The sequence below is a fragment of the Myxocyprinus asiaticus genome, chromosome 31, assembly GCF_019703515.2.
Source record: "Myxocyprinus asiaticus isolate MX2 ecotype Aquarium Trade chromosome 31, UBuf_Myxa_2, whole genome shotgun sequence".
Taxonomy (NCBI): Eukaryota; Metazoa; Chordata; class Actinopteri; order Cypriniformes; family Catostomidae; genus Myxocyprinus; species Myxocyprinus asiaticus.
Genome location: NC_059374.1, coordinates 12,731,922 through 12,755,188, shown reverse-complemented (window position 1 = coordinate 12,755,188; position 23,267 = coordinate 12,731,922). Strand labels below are relative to the sequence as shown.

At 39.9% G+C, this 23,267-nt stretch overlaps 1 protein-coding gene across 2 annotated transcripts; it reads left to right on the top strand.

The window, feature by feature from the left end:
* The first annotated feature begins 6,527 nt into the window (after positions 1-6,527).
* On the top strand, positions 6,528-18,519 carry nek3 (NIMA related kinase 3). Of its 2 annotated transcripts, none has more exons than XM_051664896.1 (13): positions 6,528-6,896; positions 7,021-7,114; positions 7,259-7,356; positions 7,605-7,688; positions 8,799-8,866; positions 9,003-9,089; positions 9,187-9,241; positions 9,428-9,628; positions 9,900-10,008; positions 12,045-12,197; positions 14,634-14,768; positions 17,995-18,109; positions 18,239-18,519. In XM_051664896.1, the coding sequence occupies exons 1-13, from the start codon at positions 6,780-6,782 to the stop codon at positions 18,303-18,305; spliced, it is 1,383 nt and encodes a 460-aa protein (XP_051520856.1). In that variant the 5' UTR covers positions 6,528-6,779; the 3' UTR covers positions 18,306-18,519. The 2 variants fall into 2 exon arrangements, with proteins under 2 accessions (XP_051520856.1, XP_051520854.1); XM_051664894.1 differs by having other exon boundaries at positions 17,992-18,109.
* The last annotated feature ends 4,748 nt before the right edge of the window (positions 18,520-23,267 follow it).

The following is a 23,267-nucleotide window of genomic DNA, read 5'->3' as shown; positions in this document are numbered from 1 at the left end:
ACAGACACACACACATGCATGATATGTTTTAAAATGGGGGGGGGGGGGTCAGAAACTTTTTTTGCATCAAATAAAACAGAAGTATTGATGACTTTGACTTTTTGTACCTTACAGTTTTTTACAATCACTAACATGCTTTTGTCCAGTCTGTAATCACATTTCCAAAACTCTAAACACAATTTGCACAACCTTTGTCTGTTGTGGACCAAACCATTAACACAATTCATGTTGTTTTCACAGAATATGCAGCCAGTTAACACATTTCTAAAATGCTTATATTTTCGTTACATACAAACTTACCTAATACCAAAATCATGGATCTTTCTTGTCTTATTTACAAACTTGCACTTAGCATGCCAGAAATGAACACCTAATGTTCCAAACCTTAAATATAGTATAAAGCCTCTACTTCTGCAACAACAGCAGCTCAAAAGCTAGATTGAAACAGCTGATTTTGAATGAACAGATCATTGAAGCTTTGAGAAATAGCTGATTCCAATCTCAATCGGAGACATAGCCAGGTGTTGAATTTCTTTCCATTACATGGACATACACAGTAAAAAGGGGACTCTTTGGATTGGTTTTGTTCAATGTGGATGCAGAACAACACAGAGGAGCAGAAAGAGGAAACATTATGTCTGGACGAGGGAGAGGAATAGTTGGACCAGGGAGAGGAGGAGTTGGACCAGGGAGAGGAGGAGTTAAACCAGGACAAGGGAGAAGGAGAGGTAGGGGGAGATGAGTAAGAATGGTGAATGGCGTGGTAGTGTTCAAAGGAGAGTAAAAGCTGTTGTCACTGATTAAATAAGAGCCACCATCATAGACCATGTGATAAACCATGGTCTATCACTGAGAGAGTCTGGTGAAAGAGTCCAGCCTAATCTCAGATGGTCAACCATGGCTTCCACTATCCGGAATTTTCAACAAGCCTAACGGTAAGTAATGTATTTCACAAGGGCTTCTTCTATCATTACTGTTGCTATGTCCCACAGTAACTGTAGGCCACCAGTCTCAATGCAAATACATATGTTGTATTTTTTGTTCCTCTAAAGGACGCGTGTTCCTCCCTCTGGGGGAAGAGGAAAGCTCCTCAGTGCAGACCAAGAGCATGCCATTGTAGGATTGGTCATTGCTGACAATGCAATAAAACTGAGAAATTCAGTCCAGAATTGTAGAGGACAACCTGGTATTTCACAATGTGGAAAGTATCAGCCTGGCTACATTGATCGGACTCTGACCAAACACAGAGTTCGAATGAAACAGTTGTTCACAGTTCCTTTTGAAAGGAACAGTGAGCGGGTCAAGGAACTCCAGCACCAATACGTCCAGGTGTGGTGTCTATCCAATATATCTTGTTCTATAGTGAGTTTTACGCTATGCTACTCTACATGTAAACATGGGTTACAGTACATATAGTAGGACATACTGAAAAGCATTTACACATATTGTGTTTGATTTCTTTCAGAGAGTCATGGAGTTGGAGGCTAATCAGACCCCACATGAAATCATTTATGTAGACGAGGCAGGGTTTAACCTGGCAAAAACACATCAGCGGGGAAGAAACGTCATCGGGAAAAGGGCCACCATTGATGTGCCGGATCAGAGAGGAGCAAATATCACAATGTGTGCTGCAGTCTCGAGTGCTGGTTTGGTCCTGCAGAAATGCCAAATTGGTCCCTACAACACCGAGCGCCTTCTTTTGTTTTTAGATGACCTCCACCAACAACTGGTGCCAGAAGCAGAAAGGGAACAGGTGGGAGGAAATATGAGGACATTTATGATTGCATGGGACAATGTAGCATTCCACCATTCGCATGCAATCACAAACTGGTTTGCAGCCCATCCAAGAATTGTTTCCCTTCCCCCCCCCCCCCCCCACTCGCCTTTCCTCAACCCCAATTGAGGAATTTTTTCTGCCTGGAGGTGGAAAGTGTATGATCATCGGCCACATGACCAAATGTCCCTCCTGGATGCAATGGATGCCGGCTGCAGAGACATCTCAGCTGAAGACTGCCAGGGGTGGATAAGGCATGCCAAGCATTTCTATCCAAGGTGCATATCAAGAGACGACATAAGATGTGATGTGGACGAGAACATGGCCAAATGCTGAAGATCGTATACATTAGAACAGGATTGTGCATCTTTGTGTTTTTTCCCTTCTGTGCCTTTTTTACTGTAATTGTGTTTTATTTTTACACATTTGGAACCAAAGGCCATGTATGTTGGATTTTTGGTTGATCACTGGCAGCAATTTCATGTTGCTAATCAAGCTTTTACTGCAGAAATTCTGTCCCTTACTATTTTTTTCTACTGTAAATTCTATAAAGTAATGATAACTCATTCACTTTTAGATAGTATGTCACCAAGAATGCAAACCCAACCAAAAATGTAAATTGGTTTACAGTAAAAGGAAACTAAATTATAAAAAAAACCAGAGGCCTCCTCTTTAGCGCCCTCCCAGCAGGTGACGCCCTAGGCGAATGCCTAGTTCGCCTATGCCTAGAAACGGCCCCGAGTATAGGTAAACGCTTGTTAGCAACTGTAAAAAACTGTAATAGGGCAATGTATCCTGGGAGATACAACTCATAAAATCCAAAAGATATCAAATATATCAAAAATTCCTTTGGATGTGTTTTACTTAAGTCCAAATGATATAAGAAGTGACATGAAATGATTTTTTGCTAATCATTTTCCACTCTTGCCTGTTTAAGGATTAAAACTGGCTATAACTTTACACACACACACACACACACACACACAAAAAGGGTTAGTAAGCAATTTTTTCACACTAAAATCATGTTAACACACATATTGTTTATGTCTTGTGGCTATACTTTTTAAACGTTTTAACTTTTGAGTATTTTAACGTTTATGAATTGGCCCCATTCACTTCCATTGTAAGTGTCTGACTGGAACCCAGATTTTTTTATTATTATTATTTTTTTTTTTTTAAGAAAAGGAGGGATACATGCAAATGAATTTTTGTGGTAATCAACATTACGCCACAAATGATTGAGCTGAACTTGTATTGAACCTGGAATAATCCTTTAAAGATAGAACAGTTTTGTTGTGGTGATAATTTCAGTGCTATTTAGCCTCTCTTTCAGTTCACTGCTGTTATATTCTAAAAACACAGCCCTGAAGTGTCATCAACATGTGTGGATACATTTACGGACATCTGTGCAAACACAGCTGCATGTACAGAGTCACTCTGAGAGGAGGTACATTTCTCCTCTGTATTTACCAGGTCACACCACAACCTGGTAAATGGATTAACCAATTAGAGATAATCTGAGTAGACTCACTTATGTAAATCAAAGATCAACCTTAACATTCATTATTGGTAAGAACTGATCATAGTGTTTCTGTCAGATTACAAAGCACTTTATGTTAATTATATTATCAACTAGAAGTGTGTGTTAGTTTAGTGATGATGTACACTAAAGCCAGCTGAAAATGACTTATTTAAATCTAGAGGAATTTTACAGCAAGACTCCAGTGTAGCTAGCAAACTGATGCCTCAGTTATGACATTAATAGTGTGCGGTAATGCGGTAAACAGCAGCTGAATGAGCATCTCACAACATAAAATAAATATGTGGGTGGATGAGATTGAAAATAAAATGAAAATTGGGAGTTAACAGAAAGATGCTTCTGCTAATTTCAGAGTGGCTGGAATTAGTATTTCTTAATTTTCAATGTGGGATCTACTGTGACCATAAAGAGCACTAGTGTGAATGGGTTTTTAATCAAATATTAATAATCATTTGAAAATATTTTGTTGTATTTTTTATGGCATGCATTTTTTCATCACATACTTTTTAAAGGGAGGCACTACTGGCAGCATTAATGGGTTTGGTTTAACAGTTTTTATTTTCTGCAACTTATACTACCGAGAAACATCCAGAAATGGCCAACAGATTTTATCTTCACCTATTATATTAGCGTTGGTTTGTATCTTTCAATGGCCATTTTTTTAAAGGAGTCATGACATTTTTTTTTTAATATATTTAAATATATTACTTAAGGTTCACAGAATATTAGTAAAGTTTCATAAACAGTCATATATTTGTAAAACATGATCATTTTCCACCGTAATTCTGACCCTTTGTTAAAAACACTCAGTTTTGGAGCTAATTCTCCTTTAAGACTTGACAGTAAACGCCCACTCTTATGATTGGCTCTCTGCTCTTTCTCTCTCATTGCCATCTCACTGCTAACTGCTTCTGGACAGGCTAGGGAAGTTATTAAAAGTAAAGTAGGAGTTGGTGTGTTGTTGTGATGGCGGTCAGATGCAAATGTCTACCACAGTGTGACATCACAATGTGGAGGAAGTAGAACGAGTCGTTTTGGCAGCTTGGTTTTTAACAAATGCTCTTTTTGCAGTGAGGAGGAAGTTTTGAGTTACAGTACATTTTAATAGCACAATGACCTCTTATATTTCAAAAGATGTCATGACCCCTTTAAAGTAAGGTTTTGCCCATACTCATATAGTAAACATAATATCTCATTATTCATATATGTAGTGACCCATAATTTGAGACATAATTATTGTTAGTTGTCAGAGGGGATTTTGAGAATCTTTACTAATTTTATTGTCATTTTATGGATCATTTTATCTTTAAAAAGTTCATTTACGGATTAAGTGTTTTATTAAATATTTTAGTTGTTAATCACATTAAAGCAAAAAATAAATGTTTCAATTTTCTATTTTCATTGTCTGTGTTCTGTCTATATCAGTTTTAAATAAGCACAATATACACATATAAGCATTTCTAATAAGATTGTGTGTCATTTGCATATTTTGAATAAGAAAAGTCACAATACAAAAACATGTACAAAATAACATGACAAAGTTTGCTTTTGGTTAAAGGAAAGGAAAAATTCCCCCACCTGTAGTACCTCCCCTTAAAAGAATAAAGTAAGTTTTTAACATGGCAAGGATGAGCTCTAAATATTTATTGTCATAGTCTCTGTGTCAGTGCCAGAATGCTGAAGAAAGAAGGCTGAAGAGGCTTCTATCTTTGATTGTAATGAGGCTTAGCATCTAAGAGCATTAAAGAGTTAGCTCACCCCAAAATGAAAGTTCTCTCATCATTTACTCACCCTCACGCCATCCAAGATGTGTATAACTTTCTTTCTTATGCAGAACACAAATTAAGATTTTTAAAAGAATATTTCAGCTCTGTAGGTCCTCACAATGCAAATGAATGATGGCCAGAATTTTGAAGGTCAAAAAAGTACATAAAGACAGCATAAAAGCAATCCATACGGCTCATGTGGTTTAATATATATCTTCAGAAGCGATTCGATAGGTGTGGGTGAGAAACAGATCAATATTTAAGTCATTTTATTACTATACATTCTCCTCCCTGCCCAGTAGGTGGCGATATGCACCAAGAATGTGAATCGCCAAAAACAAAACAAAACGAATGTGGAAGTGAAAGTGGAGATTTATAGTAAAAAAAAAAAAAAAATTTTAAAAAATAAAAGGACTTAAATATTGTTCTGCTTCTCACCAGCACCTATCATATCGCTTCTGAAGATATGGATTTAAACACTGGAGTCGTGTGGATTGCTTTTATGATGCCTTTATATGCTTATTGGACCTTCAATGTTCTGGCCAGCATCCACTTGCAATGTTTGGACCCACAGAGCTGAAATATTCTTCTAAAAATCATCATTTGTGTTCTGCAGAAGAATGAAAGTCATGCACATCTGGGATGACATGAGGGTGAGTAAATGATGACAAGTGCATGAAAGTGGATGTTGATTTGATTTACTATAACTGCCTGCATTAATACCAAACAACTCCTCTACCATCTAGTGGCAAAAAGTCATAACTGCAATTTACACATAAAGAGGCCATTGGTACTAACTGCTGCCTGTAATTTCTCCAGAGGGCGCTATAAGGCTAATCTCCCTTTCACCGTCATTCAAATCGTTTTTACTGCAGGCATTTGTATATTAAAATGTATAATCTTTTAAGCCTATCGGTCCAAGGATTGGTAGTTGATAGTAAAATAGAAATCCGCGATCTCAACAAAAGTATTTAAAAAAAAAAAACATATACTGTAAACACAAACGTCTGTGATGGGTTTACCTTGACTAACGCTGAGAAAAGTACCAAGACCCATTTGGATTGAGCCGCTAAGACACGCCCTTTTCATATTAATAGCTGTTCTACCTGCTATGCGGTCAAACGCAAATGATTGTTTTTGAGCAGTATATCCAAACAATATTAACCTCTTAAAATTATAAATCTGTCGAAAATGCGTGTGTGCTTTTCTAGTTATTTTTTTATGTATGGATACTTCATATTTTACAATATTTTACCAGGTTAATTAATTAATTAATTAATTAATTAATTCTTATTACTACTACTACTACTACTAGTACTACTACTACTACTGTATACGTATAGGATTTTACCTGGCGTTATATTTTCCTAAATATCTGCGCAGTCCACTTCACGCCACACTGGTCACTAAGCGTCATCACTACAAGCGTCATACAATAACACGGAAGTGACACTAATGCGGTGATTTCGATTGTGTTACTAAACAACAACAACTGCACACACACACACACACAAACAGTGCTTTACTTGCATGACCACTGTCTTGTCCTGAGCAACAAAAAGAGAGAAAAAAGTATATTTTCTTTAGTTTTGCGATTTTGTTGTTCTTTTGTAATTAAACGTGCCCCTCAGTAACCGCAGTTCATTTCATTTGTTGCTCTACTCACAAAGAATAAAGAAGCTGTTATAAAGTTCTTATTATGGATCAATATTCAGTGCTGAAAGTCATTGGTGAGGGATCTTTCGGTCGTGCTCTGTTGGTTCAACAAATAAACGACGAGGGAAAATATGTCATGAAGGAAATTCGACTGCCAAAGGTGATAAACAATCTGCATTTAAGAAATGACAGTCTGTAATTCTCATAATAATTAAAATGCATGAAAGAGATCCTGTTCTGCAGTCTATAATGATGTCATACTAATACTAATACATTTAATGCAGGCTGAAACTGGAATGAGGAACAGCAGAAGAGAAGCTATACTCCTTTCCAGAATGAAGCATCCAAACATTGTGACATTTAGAGACTCATTTGAAGGTTTGCCTACAGTATATATATATATATATATATATATATATATATATATATATATATATATATATATATATATACACACACACACACACACGTATAAGTCAAAAACTGTCTGAGACATTTTCTCTACTCTCTCTCTCTGTTCAGCTGATGGTCATCTGTATATTGTCATGGAGTTCTGTAGTGGTGGAGATCTTCTGCAAAGGATACGGCAGCAAAAAAATAATCTGTTCACCGAGGATGTGGTATGAAAGTCCTTTTCTATGAGAGATCTGACCTTTCCTTTGGGTTAAAGCCATTTTAAAAACACTGGCTGCATGACTAAATCATATTTAACTTTATACATGCTACATTGTAAACTGGACCCAAATAATACTCCCAGTCTTTCTTTGTTGATGAACAATGTGCATTTCGGCTATCATTAATTATTTTAACTAAGTTTCTTCTGGCTATTTTAAAGCACATGCACTGTTTTGATGTTTTCCTATTTTAGATCCTGAAGTGGTTTGCACAGATGTGTCTAGGCACCAAACATATTCATGACAAGAGAGTACTTCACAGGGATTTAAAATCCAAGGTACAAAATTATTGAACATAATAAGATATAATATACAATGTACTGTCAATATACTGTTTTAATGGTTAATTGATGAGCACAAAGAACATGGAGTACAAACGATGGAAGCATTAGGTCCAACTTAAACAATGTGTACAGTGTCCCCCAAAAGTATTTAGACACTCAATCCACACTTAAAGGAATAGTTCACCCAAAAATGATAATTCTCTCATCATTTACACACCCTCATGGCATCCCAGATGTGTATGACCTTCTCTCTTCTACTGAACACAAATGAAGATTTTTAGAAGAATATTTCAGCTCTGTTCGTCCATACAATGCAAGTGAATGGTGGCCAGAACTTTGAAGCTCAAAAAAGCATATAAAAGCAGCAAAAAAGTAATCCATAAGACTTCAGTGGTTCATTCCATGTCTTCAGAAGCAATATGATAGGTGTAGGTGAGAAACAGATAAATATTTAAGTCCTTTTTTAATATAAATTTCCACTTTCACTTCCACATTCTTCTTCTTTTGTTTTTGGCAATTCGCATTCTTCGTGCATATCGCCACCTACAGTTCAGGGAGGAAAATTAATATTTTATTACATGAGGGTGAGTAAATGATGAGAGAATTACAATTGTGGAGTAAACTGTCCCTTTAAAAGTGATGTATGAATGTCATATATTGCATCAGAAAACAAAAATCAAACCAAGTGGCATTTATGTTAAAGAAGAAGAACACTTTTCACATTTAGCATTTTAAAAAAGTTGGTTTTAAAGTGATAAAACAATAGACTTACTGTTCTAAATGAAGACCACAATTATTTGGCACTGTCTGGTTGTCAGAGTTAGTGTAGTATGTCCACTAAAAGTTACACTGGGACCTGTTGGTTAAAAGTAATTGCAAAACTGATGTAGCTTTACTTTAGTATTTTGTTATAATGCAATTACATTAATATTAAGTGTGTTTACTTATGCAACTGTGTATCGAATTATAAATTTTTCACGCCATCATTCAAATGTAAAAATATATATAAAGTATGTGAAATATCATTGTGAAACTTGTGAATTAAAAGATGATTTCTAAAGTTGATTTTCTGATGCTAATCGATATTTTATCTCTGCTGTGCAGAATATTTTCTTGACAGATAATGGGACTGTGAAGGTGGGAGATTTCGGTTCAGCTTGTTCTCTTAACAGGTACTAAGAAATTTAATTATGGCAATTTTTCTTTCTTTCTTTTTTGTTTTGTTTTTTTTTTTTTTGTTAGTGTTTGCATGTGAAAGTAAGAATACAATCGTGTCAGTTATAGTTTTATATATGTACTTTCCTGCAGTGCAAAAGCATACGCTCAGACATATGTGGGTACACCATACTATGTGTCTCCAGAGATATGGGACAACAACCCTTATAATAATAAAAGGTAAAACATTTTCAGCTCAGTCATATAAACTATTTATTCACTAGATTTTCAATTATAGTATATACAATTTTGACTTGTGTGTGTGTTTCTATTACAGTGACGTCTGGTCTCTTGGTTGTGTCTTGTATGAACTTTGCACCCTCCAACACCCGGTATTTTTCTCTACAAATCCTCAAATTGTATAGTAACAATGAGTTTATATGTATAAACACTGCCTACACTGTGAGTTAAGCATAAAACATTAGTACATTGCACTGTGTACTGTGAAATTGAGGTGTTTTGGGCACCTAACTAAACACTTTAATGTCCTGTTTGACTTTAAACCTTCTCTTCATCAGTTTCAGGCTCGTAGCTGGAAGAGTCTGATCTTGAAGGTGTGTCGGGGGGCATACGCACCTCTGCCTGGTCACTTTCCTTATGAGCTGCACTACCTCATCAAACACATGTTCAAGACTAACCCCAGAGACAGACCCTCTGTACACACCATCCTCAGCTCTCACCGTGTGTCCAAACTGCTGCATAAACACCTGACACCAGAGGTACCACACTGATACCCATATGACTGTACAAGCAGATTAGTGAAAATACATACTTTAGAAATAAATTATTCTACCTAACAACATCAGAAAAAATTGATTAATGGGATGCAAGTAGAAATTGTGATAATCAAATCAGATCACCCATATTCATTATTTTCATTTGATTGTTTTTAAAATAACAAGAAAAATAATTGCCTTGTGCATCTGGTACATATTACAACTGCTTCTCAGGTGTAGTCGGCATTATTTATGTCTGTTTTTTGCTGCACAGAGCAAAGAGTTGTTGCAGAAGCAAACACGCCATTGGAGGAAGGAGGACGGAGAGAAAGTGGCCATGTTTTTAGGACAGAAGAGTCTATTGACCTCATCTACCACTGAAGGTCTCCAGTTCAGATCAGCTACTTAGCAATAAGTTATATATCATATATATTAATCTAAAGTATTGATTAAAGCTATAAATCACCCAAAAGCAATTTTTAAAATGTTTGGGTGAACTATTCCTTAATATATATATATATATATATATATATATATATATATATATATATATATATATATGTATATATGTACATACATATGTATATATATACACAGTGCATCCGGAAAGTATTCACAGTGCTTCACTTTTTCCACATTTTTTTATGTTACAGCCTTATTCCAAAATGGATTCAATTCATTATTTTCCTCAAAATTCTACAAACAATACCCCATAATGACAACGTGAAAGAAGTTTGTTTGAAATCTTTGCAAATGTATTAAAAATAAAAAACGAAAAAAAATCACATGTACATAAGTATTCACAGCCTTTGCCATGACACTCAAAATTGAGCTCAGGTGCATCCTGTTTCCACTGATCATCCTTGAGATGTTTCTACAACTTGATTGGAGTCCACCTGTGGTAAATTCAGTTGATTGGACATGATTTGGAAAGGCACACACCTCACACCTGTCTATATAAGGTCCCACAGTTAACAGAGCATGTCAGAACACAAACCAAGCCATGAAGTCCAAGGAATTGTCTGTAGACCTCTGAGACTGGATTGTATCGAGGCACAGATCTGGGGAAGGGTACAGAAAAATTTCTGCAGCATTGAAGGTCCCAGTGAGCACAGTGGCCTCCATCATCCGTAAATGGAAGAAGTTTGGAACCACCAGGACTCTTCCTAGAGCTGGCCGCCCGGCCAAACTGAGTGATCGGGGAGAAGGGCCTTAGTCAGGGAGGTGACCAAGAACCCGATGGTCACTCTGACAGAGCTCCAGCGTTTCTCTGTGGAGAGAGGAGAACCTTCCAGAAGAACAACCATCTCTGCAGCACTCCACCAATCAGGCAGGAAGCCACTCCTCAGTAAAAGGCACATGACAGCCCACCTGGAGTTTGCCAAAAGGCACCTGAAGGACTCTCAGACCATGAGAAACAAAATTCTCTGGTCTGATGAAACAAAGATTGAACTCTTTGGCCTGAATGGAAAGCGTCATGTCTGGAGGAAACCAGGCACCGCTCATCACCTGGCCAATACCATCCCTAAAGTGAAGCATGGTGGTGGCAGCATCATGCTGTGGGGATGGTTTTTTCAGCGGCAGGAACTGGGAGACTAGTCAGGATCGAGGGAAAGATGAATGCAGCAATGTACAGAGACATCCTTGATGAAAACCTGCTCCAGAGCGCTCTGGACCTCAGACTGGGGCGAAGGTTCATCTTCCAACAGGACAGCGACCCTAAGCACACAGCCAAGATAACAAAGGAGTGGCTACGGGACAACTCTGTGAATGTCCTTGAGTGGCCCAGCCAGAGCCCAGACTTGAACCTGATTGAACATCTCTGGAGAGATCTGAAAATGGCTGTGCACCGACGCTCCCCATCCAACCTGTTGGAGCTTGAGAGGTCCTGCAAAGAAGAATGGGAGAAACTGCGCAAAAATATGTGTGCCAAGCTTGTAGCATCATACTCAAAAAGACTTGAGGCTGTAATTGGTGCCAAAGGTGCGTAAACAAAGTATTGAGCAAAGGCTGTGAATACTTATGTACATGTGTTTTTTTGTTTTTTTTTCTTTTTTTTTTTTTAATAAATTTGCAAAGATTTCAAACAAACTTCTTTCACGTTGTCATTATGGGATATTGTTTGTAGAATTTTGAGGAAAATAATGAATTGAATCCATTTTGGAATAAGGCTGTAACATAACAAAATGTGGAAAAAGTGAAGCACTGTGAATACTTTCCGGATGCACTGTGTATATATATATATATATATATGTATAATGATGTTGCTTAATATATTTTTTTAATTGATTTATAAAAATGCATATTATTTGGCAATGTATATGATCTGTAGTGAGACAACTTTTTTTTGTTAAAAAACCTTTAAAAATTCTGTAATTTTTTGTATTCCGTATTATTGCTTTGGGATCTTTGCAAACAGGACAGTCACTCACAGAGAGTAACAGCACTGACCCAACTACTCGTAAGAGGTGGGCAGTTGGATCTTGTAATACAGTGCTGGGAGTCCTAGGAAATGCTGATATAATTTCCTCTGGTAGCGCAGCTACTGCGGAAAGGGTTCACCCCGTCTCAGGTACTGTAACACCTTGAATAATTGTTCTTTTTTTTAACTTTTAAAACTGAAGAAATTAAATCATACTCTTAAGTAAAATTTTTACAGTTATGTACACTCACATGAGATGAAGACTTCAGTCATATCAGTAGCCCATGGAATTCGACTGAAATAATTACCACAAACTTCAGACGAAAGTACTTCAAATTTCAACATTTTCCACAGTGAGAATCTCAATTTGTACAGTGGTAAACCTGCGTTAACATCACATAAAAGCAACTGCTGCTCCAGAGCTGGTGGGGGCAGCAGAGAGGCTAATGCAAAATAAAAAAGAGCCAGCAAAATGTAAACATACAGTATAACTTGATAGATAAAGTTTGTCAAGGTAAACTTTGATGTTGGCTTGACAAAGCCTTGTCTGAAAGTTTAAACTAGTTTTACATTTTATACTGTTAAGTTACCGTATTAAATACAGACGTTACAGATAAATACAGACAAACAGCTAGCTAGTTAGATAGATAGTCAGAAAGAATGTTACACAGATAGTAACATAAACTGTCAGAGAGAGAGAGCAACTCAGGCTACGTCCACATTAATCCAGATAAATTTGAAAATGCCGTTTCCGTTTTCGAAATGCTCTCCGTCCACACTGCCATTTTCTAAAAGTTTCCCGTCCAAACTGAAATGTCTGAAAACACTTAAGTCCCCTTACTACGCATGAGGAAAAAACTTAAGTGTGCCCCTGTGTCATTTCCATGTACGGTCTGAAACGCAATTGTCCTTGTGATTCGCAGCCACACAACAATTCCAAGTGAACTTCCCGTCGCCTTTGAAGGAATGAAATGTGAAGGTTGTACTAAGTATCATTTATCTTTAACAATGCTATCAAAGTGAATAACAGGCACAACAACGCCACAACAACATGGGCCGCCATCTTGAATGTTTTGGGTTGAATGGATCACATGACTGTGTCACATGACAAAAAATATGTCATCGTTTTCAAATATTTCCATTTTCCCTGTCCACACTACAATGCCAAAATGCAGTTTTCAAATGTATCCACTTGGGAGAGCATTTTTGAAAAGCTCAGTTTTTTGCTGGACAAAAACGCTGTCTCAGTGTGGACAGAAGGCCAAAACATAGCGAAATTACTGCGTTTTCAAATTAAAACATACTTCACCGTGTCCTAACCAGACGCGCCGCAACGCCGTGACACGCGATAAAAGGTATCTTTTCCATGTTAATCAGAGTTTTTGTCCTAACCAGCTGCAACACACGACGAGCGACAGCGACAGGGCTTTCTATTTTTGGAATGGTTTCTATTTCTGCGACATCGTGCCAGGCAGCGCAGTCATCAAATGGGTTTAAAATTATTCTTATTACAGTATATTAAAGCCAACATCTCACTAGCTGGTTGATTTTGACCGAGGGTGTCACACACCTACCGATTGTTGTCCTTGAGGTCTTGCTCTCTTCATCCGGAACTGACAACACACACACCGGTTCAGAATGGCAGTGGGGAGACATAACGGCTCATTCTGACTTTCTCTCTGCTTCCCAGTCACGTGGAGATCGTTGAAATAACAACAGATGTACCACGTGAACATAAACAATCGTAACAGACTAAATAAGGATGCGATTCATAACGTAACCCTGTGTGTGTGTGTGATTGTGTATTTATCCCCTTGGGGCTTGCTGTACGTTATGGAGATTATGTGATAAAATGAGTTCCGTTCAATAAACAGACTGTTCTGTCTGTAATTGCTCTGTTTTCTACTTTTTATTGTTAATTATCCTCATTTTAGTGTATTAATATCACGGTGTCGCATCGCATCTGGTGTGGACAGACAGATTGCTTGTCGCTGGAATCTTATAGCATCTGGTTAGGACGAGGTGTTAGTGTGGACGTGGCCTTAAAGCAGATAAAAGGCCTTTTGTGGGTTTGTTTACATTTGAATTTTTGACAGTTGGAGTTGGAATTAACAAGCATGATGTTGACCCATTTGAATATTCCGTCAATGTAAGTCTATGGGATTTTTCCGATTTTTGATTATCCACTGTGCGAAAACTGTAAGGATGATCAGTTAGAAAAGACATAGCATGCTGTTCCAAACTTGGTTAGTGCCAAGTTTGGTGGATGTAGCTTGAAAGCTCTAGATTTAAGGAGTTACAGACAGAATTTTAGGTCTTCGTTTAGGGATTTAGAAAAAAACCCTAAACAAAGTTTGAAGAACAACAGTATGTTGGCTTTGTCAAGCCAACATATTTACCTTTAATAGTGTGTTGGAATGTTAAAATGAATGTAAAAGCAATGTGAATATGAATTTAAATTAACTTAAAAATGTTTGCATGAATATCAGCTTTATCCCTTAAAATGCTGTTGATTAAATGGATGTCAGTATCTCAGGGTAGGTCAACTTGCTGTGTCAGCTTTTGCATTCTCTGGCTGTATTATAGAGGATGACTGTATGGAGATCCAGGAAAGACGAGTGAGGAAACAATGGGACAGAGATCCACCGCAGAGACTGTTGAGCCTGCTGGAGAAAGCTCAGCTCTGCTCTGCCTTTGAGACATACACTATACACAGACACGGTCAGTATGTACGCATGACATACATCAGTCATCCTGTTTATGACATTAATAACTGCAGAGCTGAGCACTGAAAAAGAGTGTTTGATTTGTCCTGCATCACCATTTAGTAAGGTTTCAACACAGTTTTGTGGGGGTTGTGGCACAGTAGGTAAACATTCTGGAAGGATTCAGGTACAAATTCAGGGATTCATCAACCATTACTATTTTACCTCTGAACAAGGTACTTAACCTCAGGTTACTCCAGGTGTATTGGAAATCACTTTGTATAACAGTGTCTACTAAATGACTGACTTTTTTTAATGTCTGTACTACATTATCATATTATTGTGAAATATGAGGACTTGATTTCATACACAAACAACAAAACATGTCCCACAACTTTAAATGCCATTAGTTTTGACATTACATTTGGTATTTAAAGGTGTTGCCATTCACCCATTTAAGCTCTGAGAGTGTTTTTAAAGATTTCTTGTTTTAGTGGCATACCTAAAATGAAAGGCTCATAGCTCGACAAAAAACAACCCCCCCCAAAATAACAATTTCAAGCATTTGGTATAATATTAAAGAAAACTTTTCAATTTTTTTAATGATATAGATTATGATAAATTCTGAGATTCTCAGCCTTAGAAGCTGCTGAAAAATCAGGATTTTATTTATTTATTTATTTTTAAATATGCCAAAAATTAACTTTTGTCCTTATTTTTGTTATTTGATATTATATATCTCAGGATGTAAATAAGGTAGCTCTGAAAAAAGCTTTTGTTTTGTTCCCAATCAAGTCACCTGTAACTGAGTAAAATTTTGTGTTGTTAAGACAAAGCAATCAAAAGTTATAGCATTACAAATATAATTTTTCCTAGTGTCCAAAAACTTCTCCAAGTATCCAAAAGCCTCTCCAAACAAATAAAACAATAATTGTACACAAGAACTAATTACACATGCAAATAAAACAATGACTAAAGGTATGCTCCCTCTCCAAAGCATGCAGGCATGACTAGTGAGATCTCATTCAGTTCCATTCTGTGTCATTTGAACCATCATTGAGTCTGTGTCATGTACTTGGCATCATCTCGTAATGCCCATATTTTGATTACTTTCACCTCTGATTGCAGTTATCTGAATCCTAATATAATTGGTTTAGCATTCCATGACGCTGGACAACATACTACATCATTTATGATGAAGTCATCTGATTCAGAAAAGCCAACGTGTTTTTAGTCAGTCAGCACCTTATGTGTTATGTGCACATTGTGCTTCGTGTGGATTATCTAATGATCTATGTATCCGATTACATTGTGTGTGTGCTCATTTTAACCAAAATTCCCTCCTCTAAATAATGGTATGTGATATTTTCTTTTTCATTAAGTTATATGTGAAAATGAGGCTTATAAGCAACACCTGTTTATATATAACATGTATGTCAAAGACATATACTTAGTATATACTTATGTATATACATATACATATACTCGCTATATATTTTCAGTGAGTAAAATAAATTGGCTGGTTTTATTCTACTCTTTGAAAGATTTCTAATGACATATGGCACATGCCTATTTGATCAGTTTGATGTTTTTACCAATTACAATAATATGTGCAGTGCAAAATGATTCATAATTATTAAAATAGAACACTTCTGATTTGTCTGCAAATTTCATAATGCCTACATGCATTGTAAAGTACAGCTTCTAAGCCTTCAAACAAAACCTATTTTGTGTTGTTCATGACTGTAGTTATTAATATGTTGGTAATTATTTTTTTTCTCGATGGACCTGCAGGCATGGGCCCATCCGAGCTTAAAGGTTTAAATTTGTTTCCATACATTCATTGATAACAACTACCTACACTGTCTCAATAACAACCCAGTGTCTAATTTTGAGTCATTTTCTTGATGTGGCTTACCACATACTGACTCAAAATTTACCCATGTGATTCAATCAGCTGATCACAACCACAGTATAAAATGTTTACACTGTGTGTATGACAAATATACACTTTTTAGCACCCACTAGTGCGCCCCCACTAAATTCAGAAGCACTCTCATAGATCTTTTCCACCGACATGGTATGGGGGCGGTTTCCTGGGCTGGTGTGAATTTTCGAACTGTTTCGCGTGTTTCCACCACAGAAAAAGGTCATTCAGGGGTGGAAAAACTGGTTTCGCACCTCCCCAAAAGCTTGCTGGTCTCTGTGCAGAAACCGATTGCGTCAAGTGGCGGAGGGCTCGATTATGATTCCTAACCAAAGATTTACAAACAACAGTAGCTAGAGTCTGCAGCAAGGAGTACTTCATCACTTTATAACAACAATAAAAAAACCAGGAAACTCGGACAAAACGAGCACTCTACTTGCGATACGGTCTGCTACGGAGATCTGAGATGAACTAGAGCGATCGCATAGAACAAAAAGAAACTACAAGGAGATACAGCAAGAAATTATGCATGCCAGTGTTCTGAAGCTGATCTCAGTAAATTCATAGGTTTGCCGACTTTGTTAGCTTTCTTTACACTTTTCTCATATTATTTTGTACATTGTTTTGTTCAGTAAGGAGATTTTTGACCGGTTACTCACTAAATTAGGAAGATTGCGGCTATCTGTTATGTAAACTTGTGGGATTCTCAATCAAGATGTACTGTCAACATAATATTATATGCTAAAATCCAAACATAACACATGCAAAAATCCAAATATAAATATAAATATATACAAATATATCTGCTACACCATTGCTAATAATGATTCCACTGTTACAATTTATAGTACTTAGCAAGATAAGCCACTTGAAAATGTTTATACATAAAAAATTACATTACCTGTCATCTTGGGCGTAGTATCATCTCTGGCAATCTTGTTGAGCAATTCAATAACGTTGGATTGCATTTCTCTATCAGGGGTTCTCAATGGGGTTGGAACCCCCCCTCCAGGGGGTGTTCAAAGGATGCCAGGGGGAAAGGGGCTATCTGTGATTTTCATCCAGAACCGGGCCTGGTCAAAATAATTTATTGTGTTAATAGACATAATGCCACAGATGCTGTCAATAGAGCTTGAGTTGTGTGAACCTGGAACATTCCTTTAAGAGACCAAACTGATCTGATATTTGTGTTTATGAACTACATTCCTCACTTGTACTGTCATTTAGAAAAAAAGCCACTAAATGAATGTAAATAAATGCAAATGTCTAACACATGGAGTGTCTGTTGCGTGATTAGAGTTATTTTTTTCAGCAGGTTCTAATCATCTTGGAGGTCCTTTAACCACAGAGCAGGCGGATGACATAGACGGTCCAGAAGAGCCCATCACAGACTACAGCAGACTGGAGCCACGCTCAGATAATGAAGACACGTCAGTTTCTACTGTTTACATTCTGTCTATATATATATATATATATATATATATATATATATATAGTTTCTCATAACTCTTCCCATTCCATTGTTTCCTGTACACCTCACGTTACTCTTCTGACTGCAGGGATTTTGAAGAGGACTGTCCGTATGACTGGATGAACGAATTACAGAGAATGGTGGAAGAACATTAGCAACTTAAGTGTATTTTCATATTTATTGAGATGATTTTGCATTTGCAATTTTGTATTGTACGTTTAAATTTTAAATATACCTCATATGAATCATAGTCATGTTTTCTTGAATGCTGAACATGTTAAAATAAATCTCTGTAAAACACTAAACGTCTCTAATTAAAAACCTAAACGTCTGCTGTAGTTTGTAGTTTTTAGTTAATAAAACTGCCTTTCACCCATTAAGACATGTATTTTATACTTTTGTTTAACAAAGAAGGTGACTGTGGTAACATGTTTGTGTTTAAAAATTTTAATTATTTGGATTGTTACAGAATACAAAGTATATTTGATTATCTCTTGTCTAATTTGGCTAAGATGAGAGACAAATGAAATGGAGAAAAGCATACACCGATCAGTCACAACAATAAAACCACCTGCCTAATATTGTGTAGGTCCCCCTCATGCCGCCGAAACAGTGCCAACCCGCATCTTACAGAAAGTTACAGAAATACTCAAACCTGCCTGTCTGGCACCAACAATCATCCATGCGATTATCTAATCAGCCAGTCGTGTGGCTGCAGTGCATAAAATCATGCAGATATGGGTCAGGAGCTTCAGTTAATGTTCACATCAACCATCCAAATGGGGAAGAAATGTGATCTTAGTGATTTGGACCGTGGCATGATTGTTGGTGCCAGATGGGCTGATTTGAGTATTTCTGTAACTGCTGATCTCCTGGGATTTTCACGCAAACAGTCTCTAGAATTTACTCCGAATGGTGCCAAAAACAAAAAACATCCAGTGAGCGGCAGTTCTGTGGATGGATATGCCTTGTTGATGAGAGAGGTCAATAGAGAATGGCCAGACTGGTTCGAACTGACAAAGTCTACAGTAACTCAGATAACCCAGGTACCAGGTACAGTTGTGAGGTACAGTTGTGGTGAGAAGAATATCATCTCAGAATGCTATTCTGAGATGCGGGTTGGCGCTGTTTTGGCAGCACGAAGGGGACCTACACAATATTAGGCAGGTGGTTTTAATGTTGTGTCTGATCGGTGTATATACATAAGTACACAAACACTCCTGAACTGAAAAATCAAAAAGACCTCTTTGATGTTAATTTCTTGTATAATACAGAGTCCCCACGGTCATAGAAAAACAAGAAATTTTAGCTAATTTAAAAATGTTAATTTCTAGTCCTGGAAAGTTCTTTAAAAAAAATTCATGGAAATGTCAATACTGCTCTACAGTAACTACGACTGTTACACCTTAAAAACAGAATGTACCCTAACCCTAATCTAACCCATAACCCTACCCATACCTCAACCTCAGAAGCAGCAAATGTGAATCTTGTGAGAATTTTGCAGAACAACATGTAGTTATGCAATAACTACATTGTATTGCATGTATTTTAATGTTGGTACATAGTAGTTAAAGACATCTAATATAATGTGGGACCATATATATTTAAATATTCTTAGAAATTTTTCCCAGTGATTTCAGCTTTAATTGTTCCTAAAAAAAAACAACAAAAAAAACATCTGTAATAATCACAAACAGCTGGAAATGTCATAGAAAATTGTAAAAAATTCATTGTTTAAAAATGTCCTGGTTACTTTCGTAACCTCCGTTCCCTGATGGAGGGAATGAGACGTTGTGTCGATGTAGTGACACTAGGGGTCACTCTTGGGAGCCCCAAACACCTCTGCTTTTTTTAAAAAAGGCCAATGAGAATTGGCGAGTGGATTTTGCATGCCACTCCCCCGGACATACGGGTATAAAAGGAGCTGGTATGCAACCACTCATACAGGTTTTGTGCTGAGGAGCCGAGACCAGGTCCCCGCCATTTCAGCGGGTAGTTCAGCATTGTGGCAAGAGGGACACAACGTCTCATTCCCTCCATCAGGGAACGGAGGTTACGAAAGTAACCAGGACGTTCCCTATCTGTCACTCACTCGACGTTGTGTCGATGTAGTGACACTAGGGGTCCCTATACAAAATGCCACAACTAGCTGAACTGTGTTGCGTGAACTGGCGGTGTGTGATGGGCAGACTGCTGTGTGCCTTGTAGCCAGCACACCAGGCCATCACGTAACCTCCCACAAGCGGTACACCCGGCCAGTTGTCCCAGAACTTACCTACTCGTGCCTGCCACTACTCGGAACGAGACCGGCTCAACCCGGATATTGTAGAACCTCGCAAAGGTGTTGGGTGCTGCCCAGCCCGCTGCTCTGCAGATGTCTGCCAAAGAGGCACCACTGGCCAGGGCCCAGGAAGCTGCCACACTCCTGGTAGAGTGGGCTCGAAACCCCGCAGGGGGTGGCACGTCCTGAGCCTGATATGCCATCGTGATGGTGTCAATGACCCAGTGGGTGAACCTCTGTTTGGAGATAGCGCTTCCTTTCCGCTGTCCACCAAAGCAGACAAAGAGCTGCTCGGAGATTCTAAAGCTCAGCATGCAATCCAAATAGATGCGTAAAGCTTGCACTGGACACAGCAACGCCAAGGCTGGGTCTGCCTCCTCCTGGGGAAGCGCTTGCAGGTTCACCACCTGATCCCTAAAAGGGGTCGTGGGAACCTTGGGCACATAGCCCGGTTGGGGTCTCAGGACCATGTGAGAGTAATCCGGACCGAACTCCAGGCACGATTCGCTGACAGAGAACGCCTGCAGGTCCCCTACCCTCTTGATGGACGTGAGTGCAGTCAGGAGGGCAGTCTTCAAAGACTCAGCTGACTCCAAGGGCTCAAAGGGAGCTCCCTGAAGGATTACAGAGAGGTCCCACGGGGGGACGAGGCGCGGTCTAGAGGGATTCAGCCTCCTAGCGCTTCTCAGGAACCTGATGATCAAGTCGTGCTTCCCCAAATACTTACCATCTACTGCATCGTGATGCGCCAAAATAGCGGGTAAAACCTCCACAGCCAAAACCTCCGCAGGGCAAGCAGTACTGCCAGCAACTCTAGGCAGTTATGTGCCAACACAGCCGCGGGCCAGTCCAGGAGCCGGCATACGTTGCATACGGCACCCCAGCCCGTCTTGGAGGCATCTGTTGTAACCACGACATGCCTGGAGACCTGCTCTAGGGGAACCCCTGCCCATAGAAATGCAAGGTCAGTCCACGGGCTGAAGAGGCGGTGACAGATCGGCGTGATGGCCACGCGATGTGTCCTGCGGTGCCATGCCAATCTCGGGACTCGAGTCTGAAGCCAGTGCTGAAGCGGTCTCATATGCATCAATCCAAGCAGTTTGGCCGCCGCTGAGGATGCCATATGCCCCAGGAGCCTCTGAAAAAGTTTCAGTGGAACCGCTGTTCTCCATCTGAATGCCTTCAGACAGTTCAGCACCGACTGTGCACGCTCGTTCGTGAGGCGCGCTGTCATCGAGACTGAGTTCAACTCCAGACCGAGAAAAGAGATGCTCTGAACCAGGGAGAGCTTGCTCTTTTCCCAATTCACCCGAAGCCCCAGTCGGCTGAGGTGCCGGAGCACGAGGTCCCTGTGTGCACACAACAACTCTCTCGTGAGCTAGGATTAGCCAGTCATCAAGATAGTTGAGGATGCGGACGCCCACTTCCTTTAGCGGGGCAAGGGCAGCCTCTACGACCTTCGTGAAGACATGAGGGGACAAGGACAGGCCGAAGGGGAGGACCTTGTACTGGTACGCCTGGCCTACAAAGGCATATCGCAGGAAGGGTCTGTGTCAAGGTAAGACAGAGACGTGAAAGTACGCATCCTTCAGGTCTACCGCCGCGAACCAATCTTGATGCCGGACGCTCGCTAGAATGTGTTTTTGCGTCAGCATCTTGAACGGGAGTCTGTGCAAAGCCCAGTTCAGTACTCGCAGGTCCAGGATTGGTCACAACCCACCACCTTTCTTCGGTACGATGAAGTAAGGGCTGTAGAACCCTTTCTTCATCTCGGCTGGAGGGACAGGTTCTATCACGCCTTTGCGCAGAAGGGTAGCGATCTCCGCATGCAAGGTAGCGGCATTCTTGCCCTTCACCAAGGTGAAGCGGACGCCGCTGAACCTGGGCGGGCACCTGGCAAACTGAATCGCGTAGCCGAGTCGGACAGTCCGGGTCAGCCATCGCGATGGGTTGGAAAGCGCAAGTCATGCGCCCAAACTCCGGTCGAGGGTGGGGCCTCGCACAGGGTGGAGCTCGAGGTGCCACGTCGAGGGGACTCGAGCCCCGTGGCTGTGCTGAGTCCAGGGACATCAAAGCACTTACCTGGCTCCTGCCACCCACCATAAGATTGGTCGAGGAGGGGGGAGAAAGAATCTTGTCCCCGTAGTCCACTGGAACCAATCCAGTGTGGGCATGTTTGTGCCACAGCTGGGCACACAGGGGTGGGGGGTCTGCCGCTGGAGCGCCATACCTGCCAAAATGGGACGGTAGATGTGACAACAGCTGTGCGCACCGGATATGTGACCCAGGAGACAAGGGAACCATTCTTTTGTCAGGTTTTTTGGTGCCGCAGCCTCCTGGGCATGCGGCGAGGAAAGATTCTCCTCCCGGCCCTCCACCGGGGGATGGAGTGGTCTGTCGACCAGCCCCAGAGAAGTGGATCTCCTCGCCCCTGGGTCGCCTGTCTCGGGGGCACTTCGAAGCCTTCCCCAGGTTCTTAGCAGCCGGCCGCAAGACGGGTGGTTTCTGCTTCCTGCGGAGGGCTCCACGCCGGAGCCAGGTCACGGGGGCAGTTCCTGCATCAATCCCGGGTCAGAACTACCCTCGTGCAGTTCCTTTAGTGCCTTGGCTTGGTGTACTTGCAGGAGAGCCATGGCGTGCAGGGCGGAGGCAGCTTGTCCAGCGGCACCATAGGCTCTAGCCGTCAGGGACGACGTAAACCTACAGGCCCTGGACGGGAGTCTCGGGTGCCCACGCCAGGTGGTGGCGCTCTGTGGACACAAGTGCACCGTGAACGCCTTGTCCACCTGGGGGATCACCGAATACCCCCTGGCCGCTCTGCCATCGAGGGTAGCGA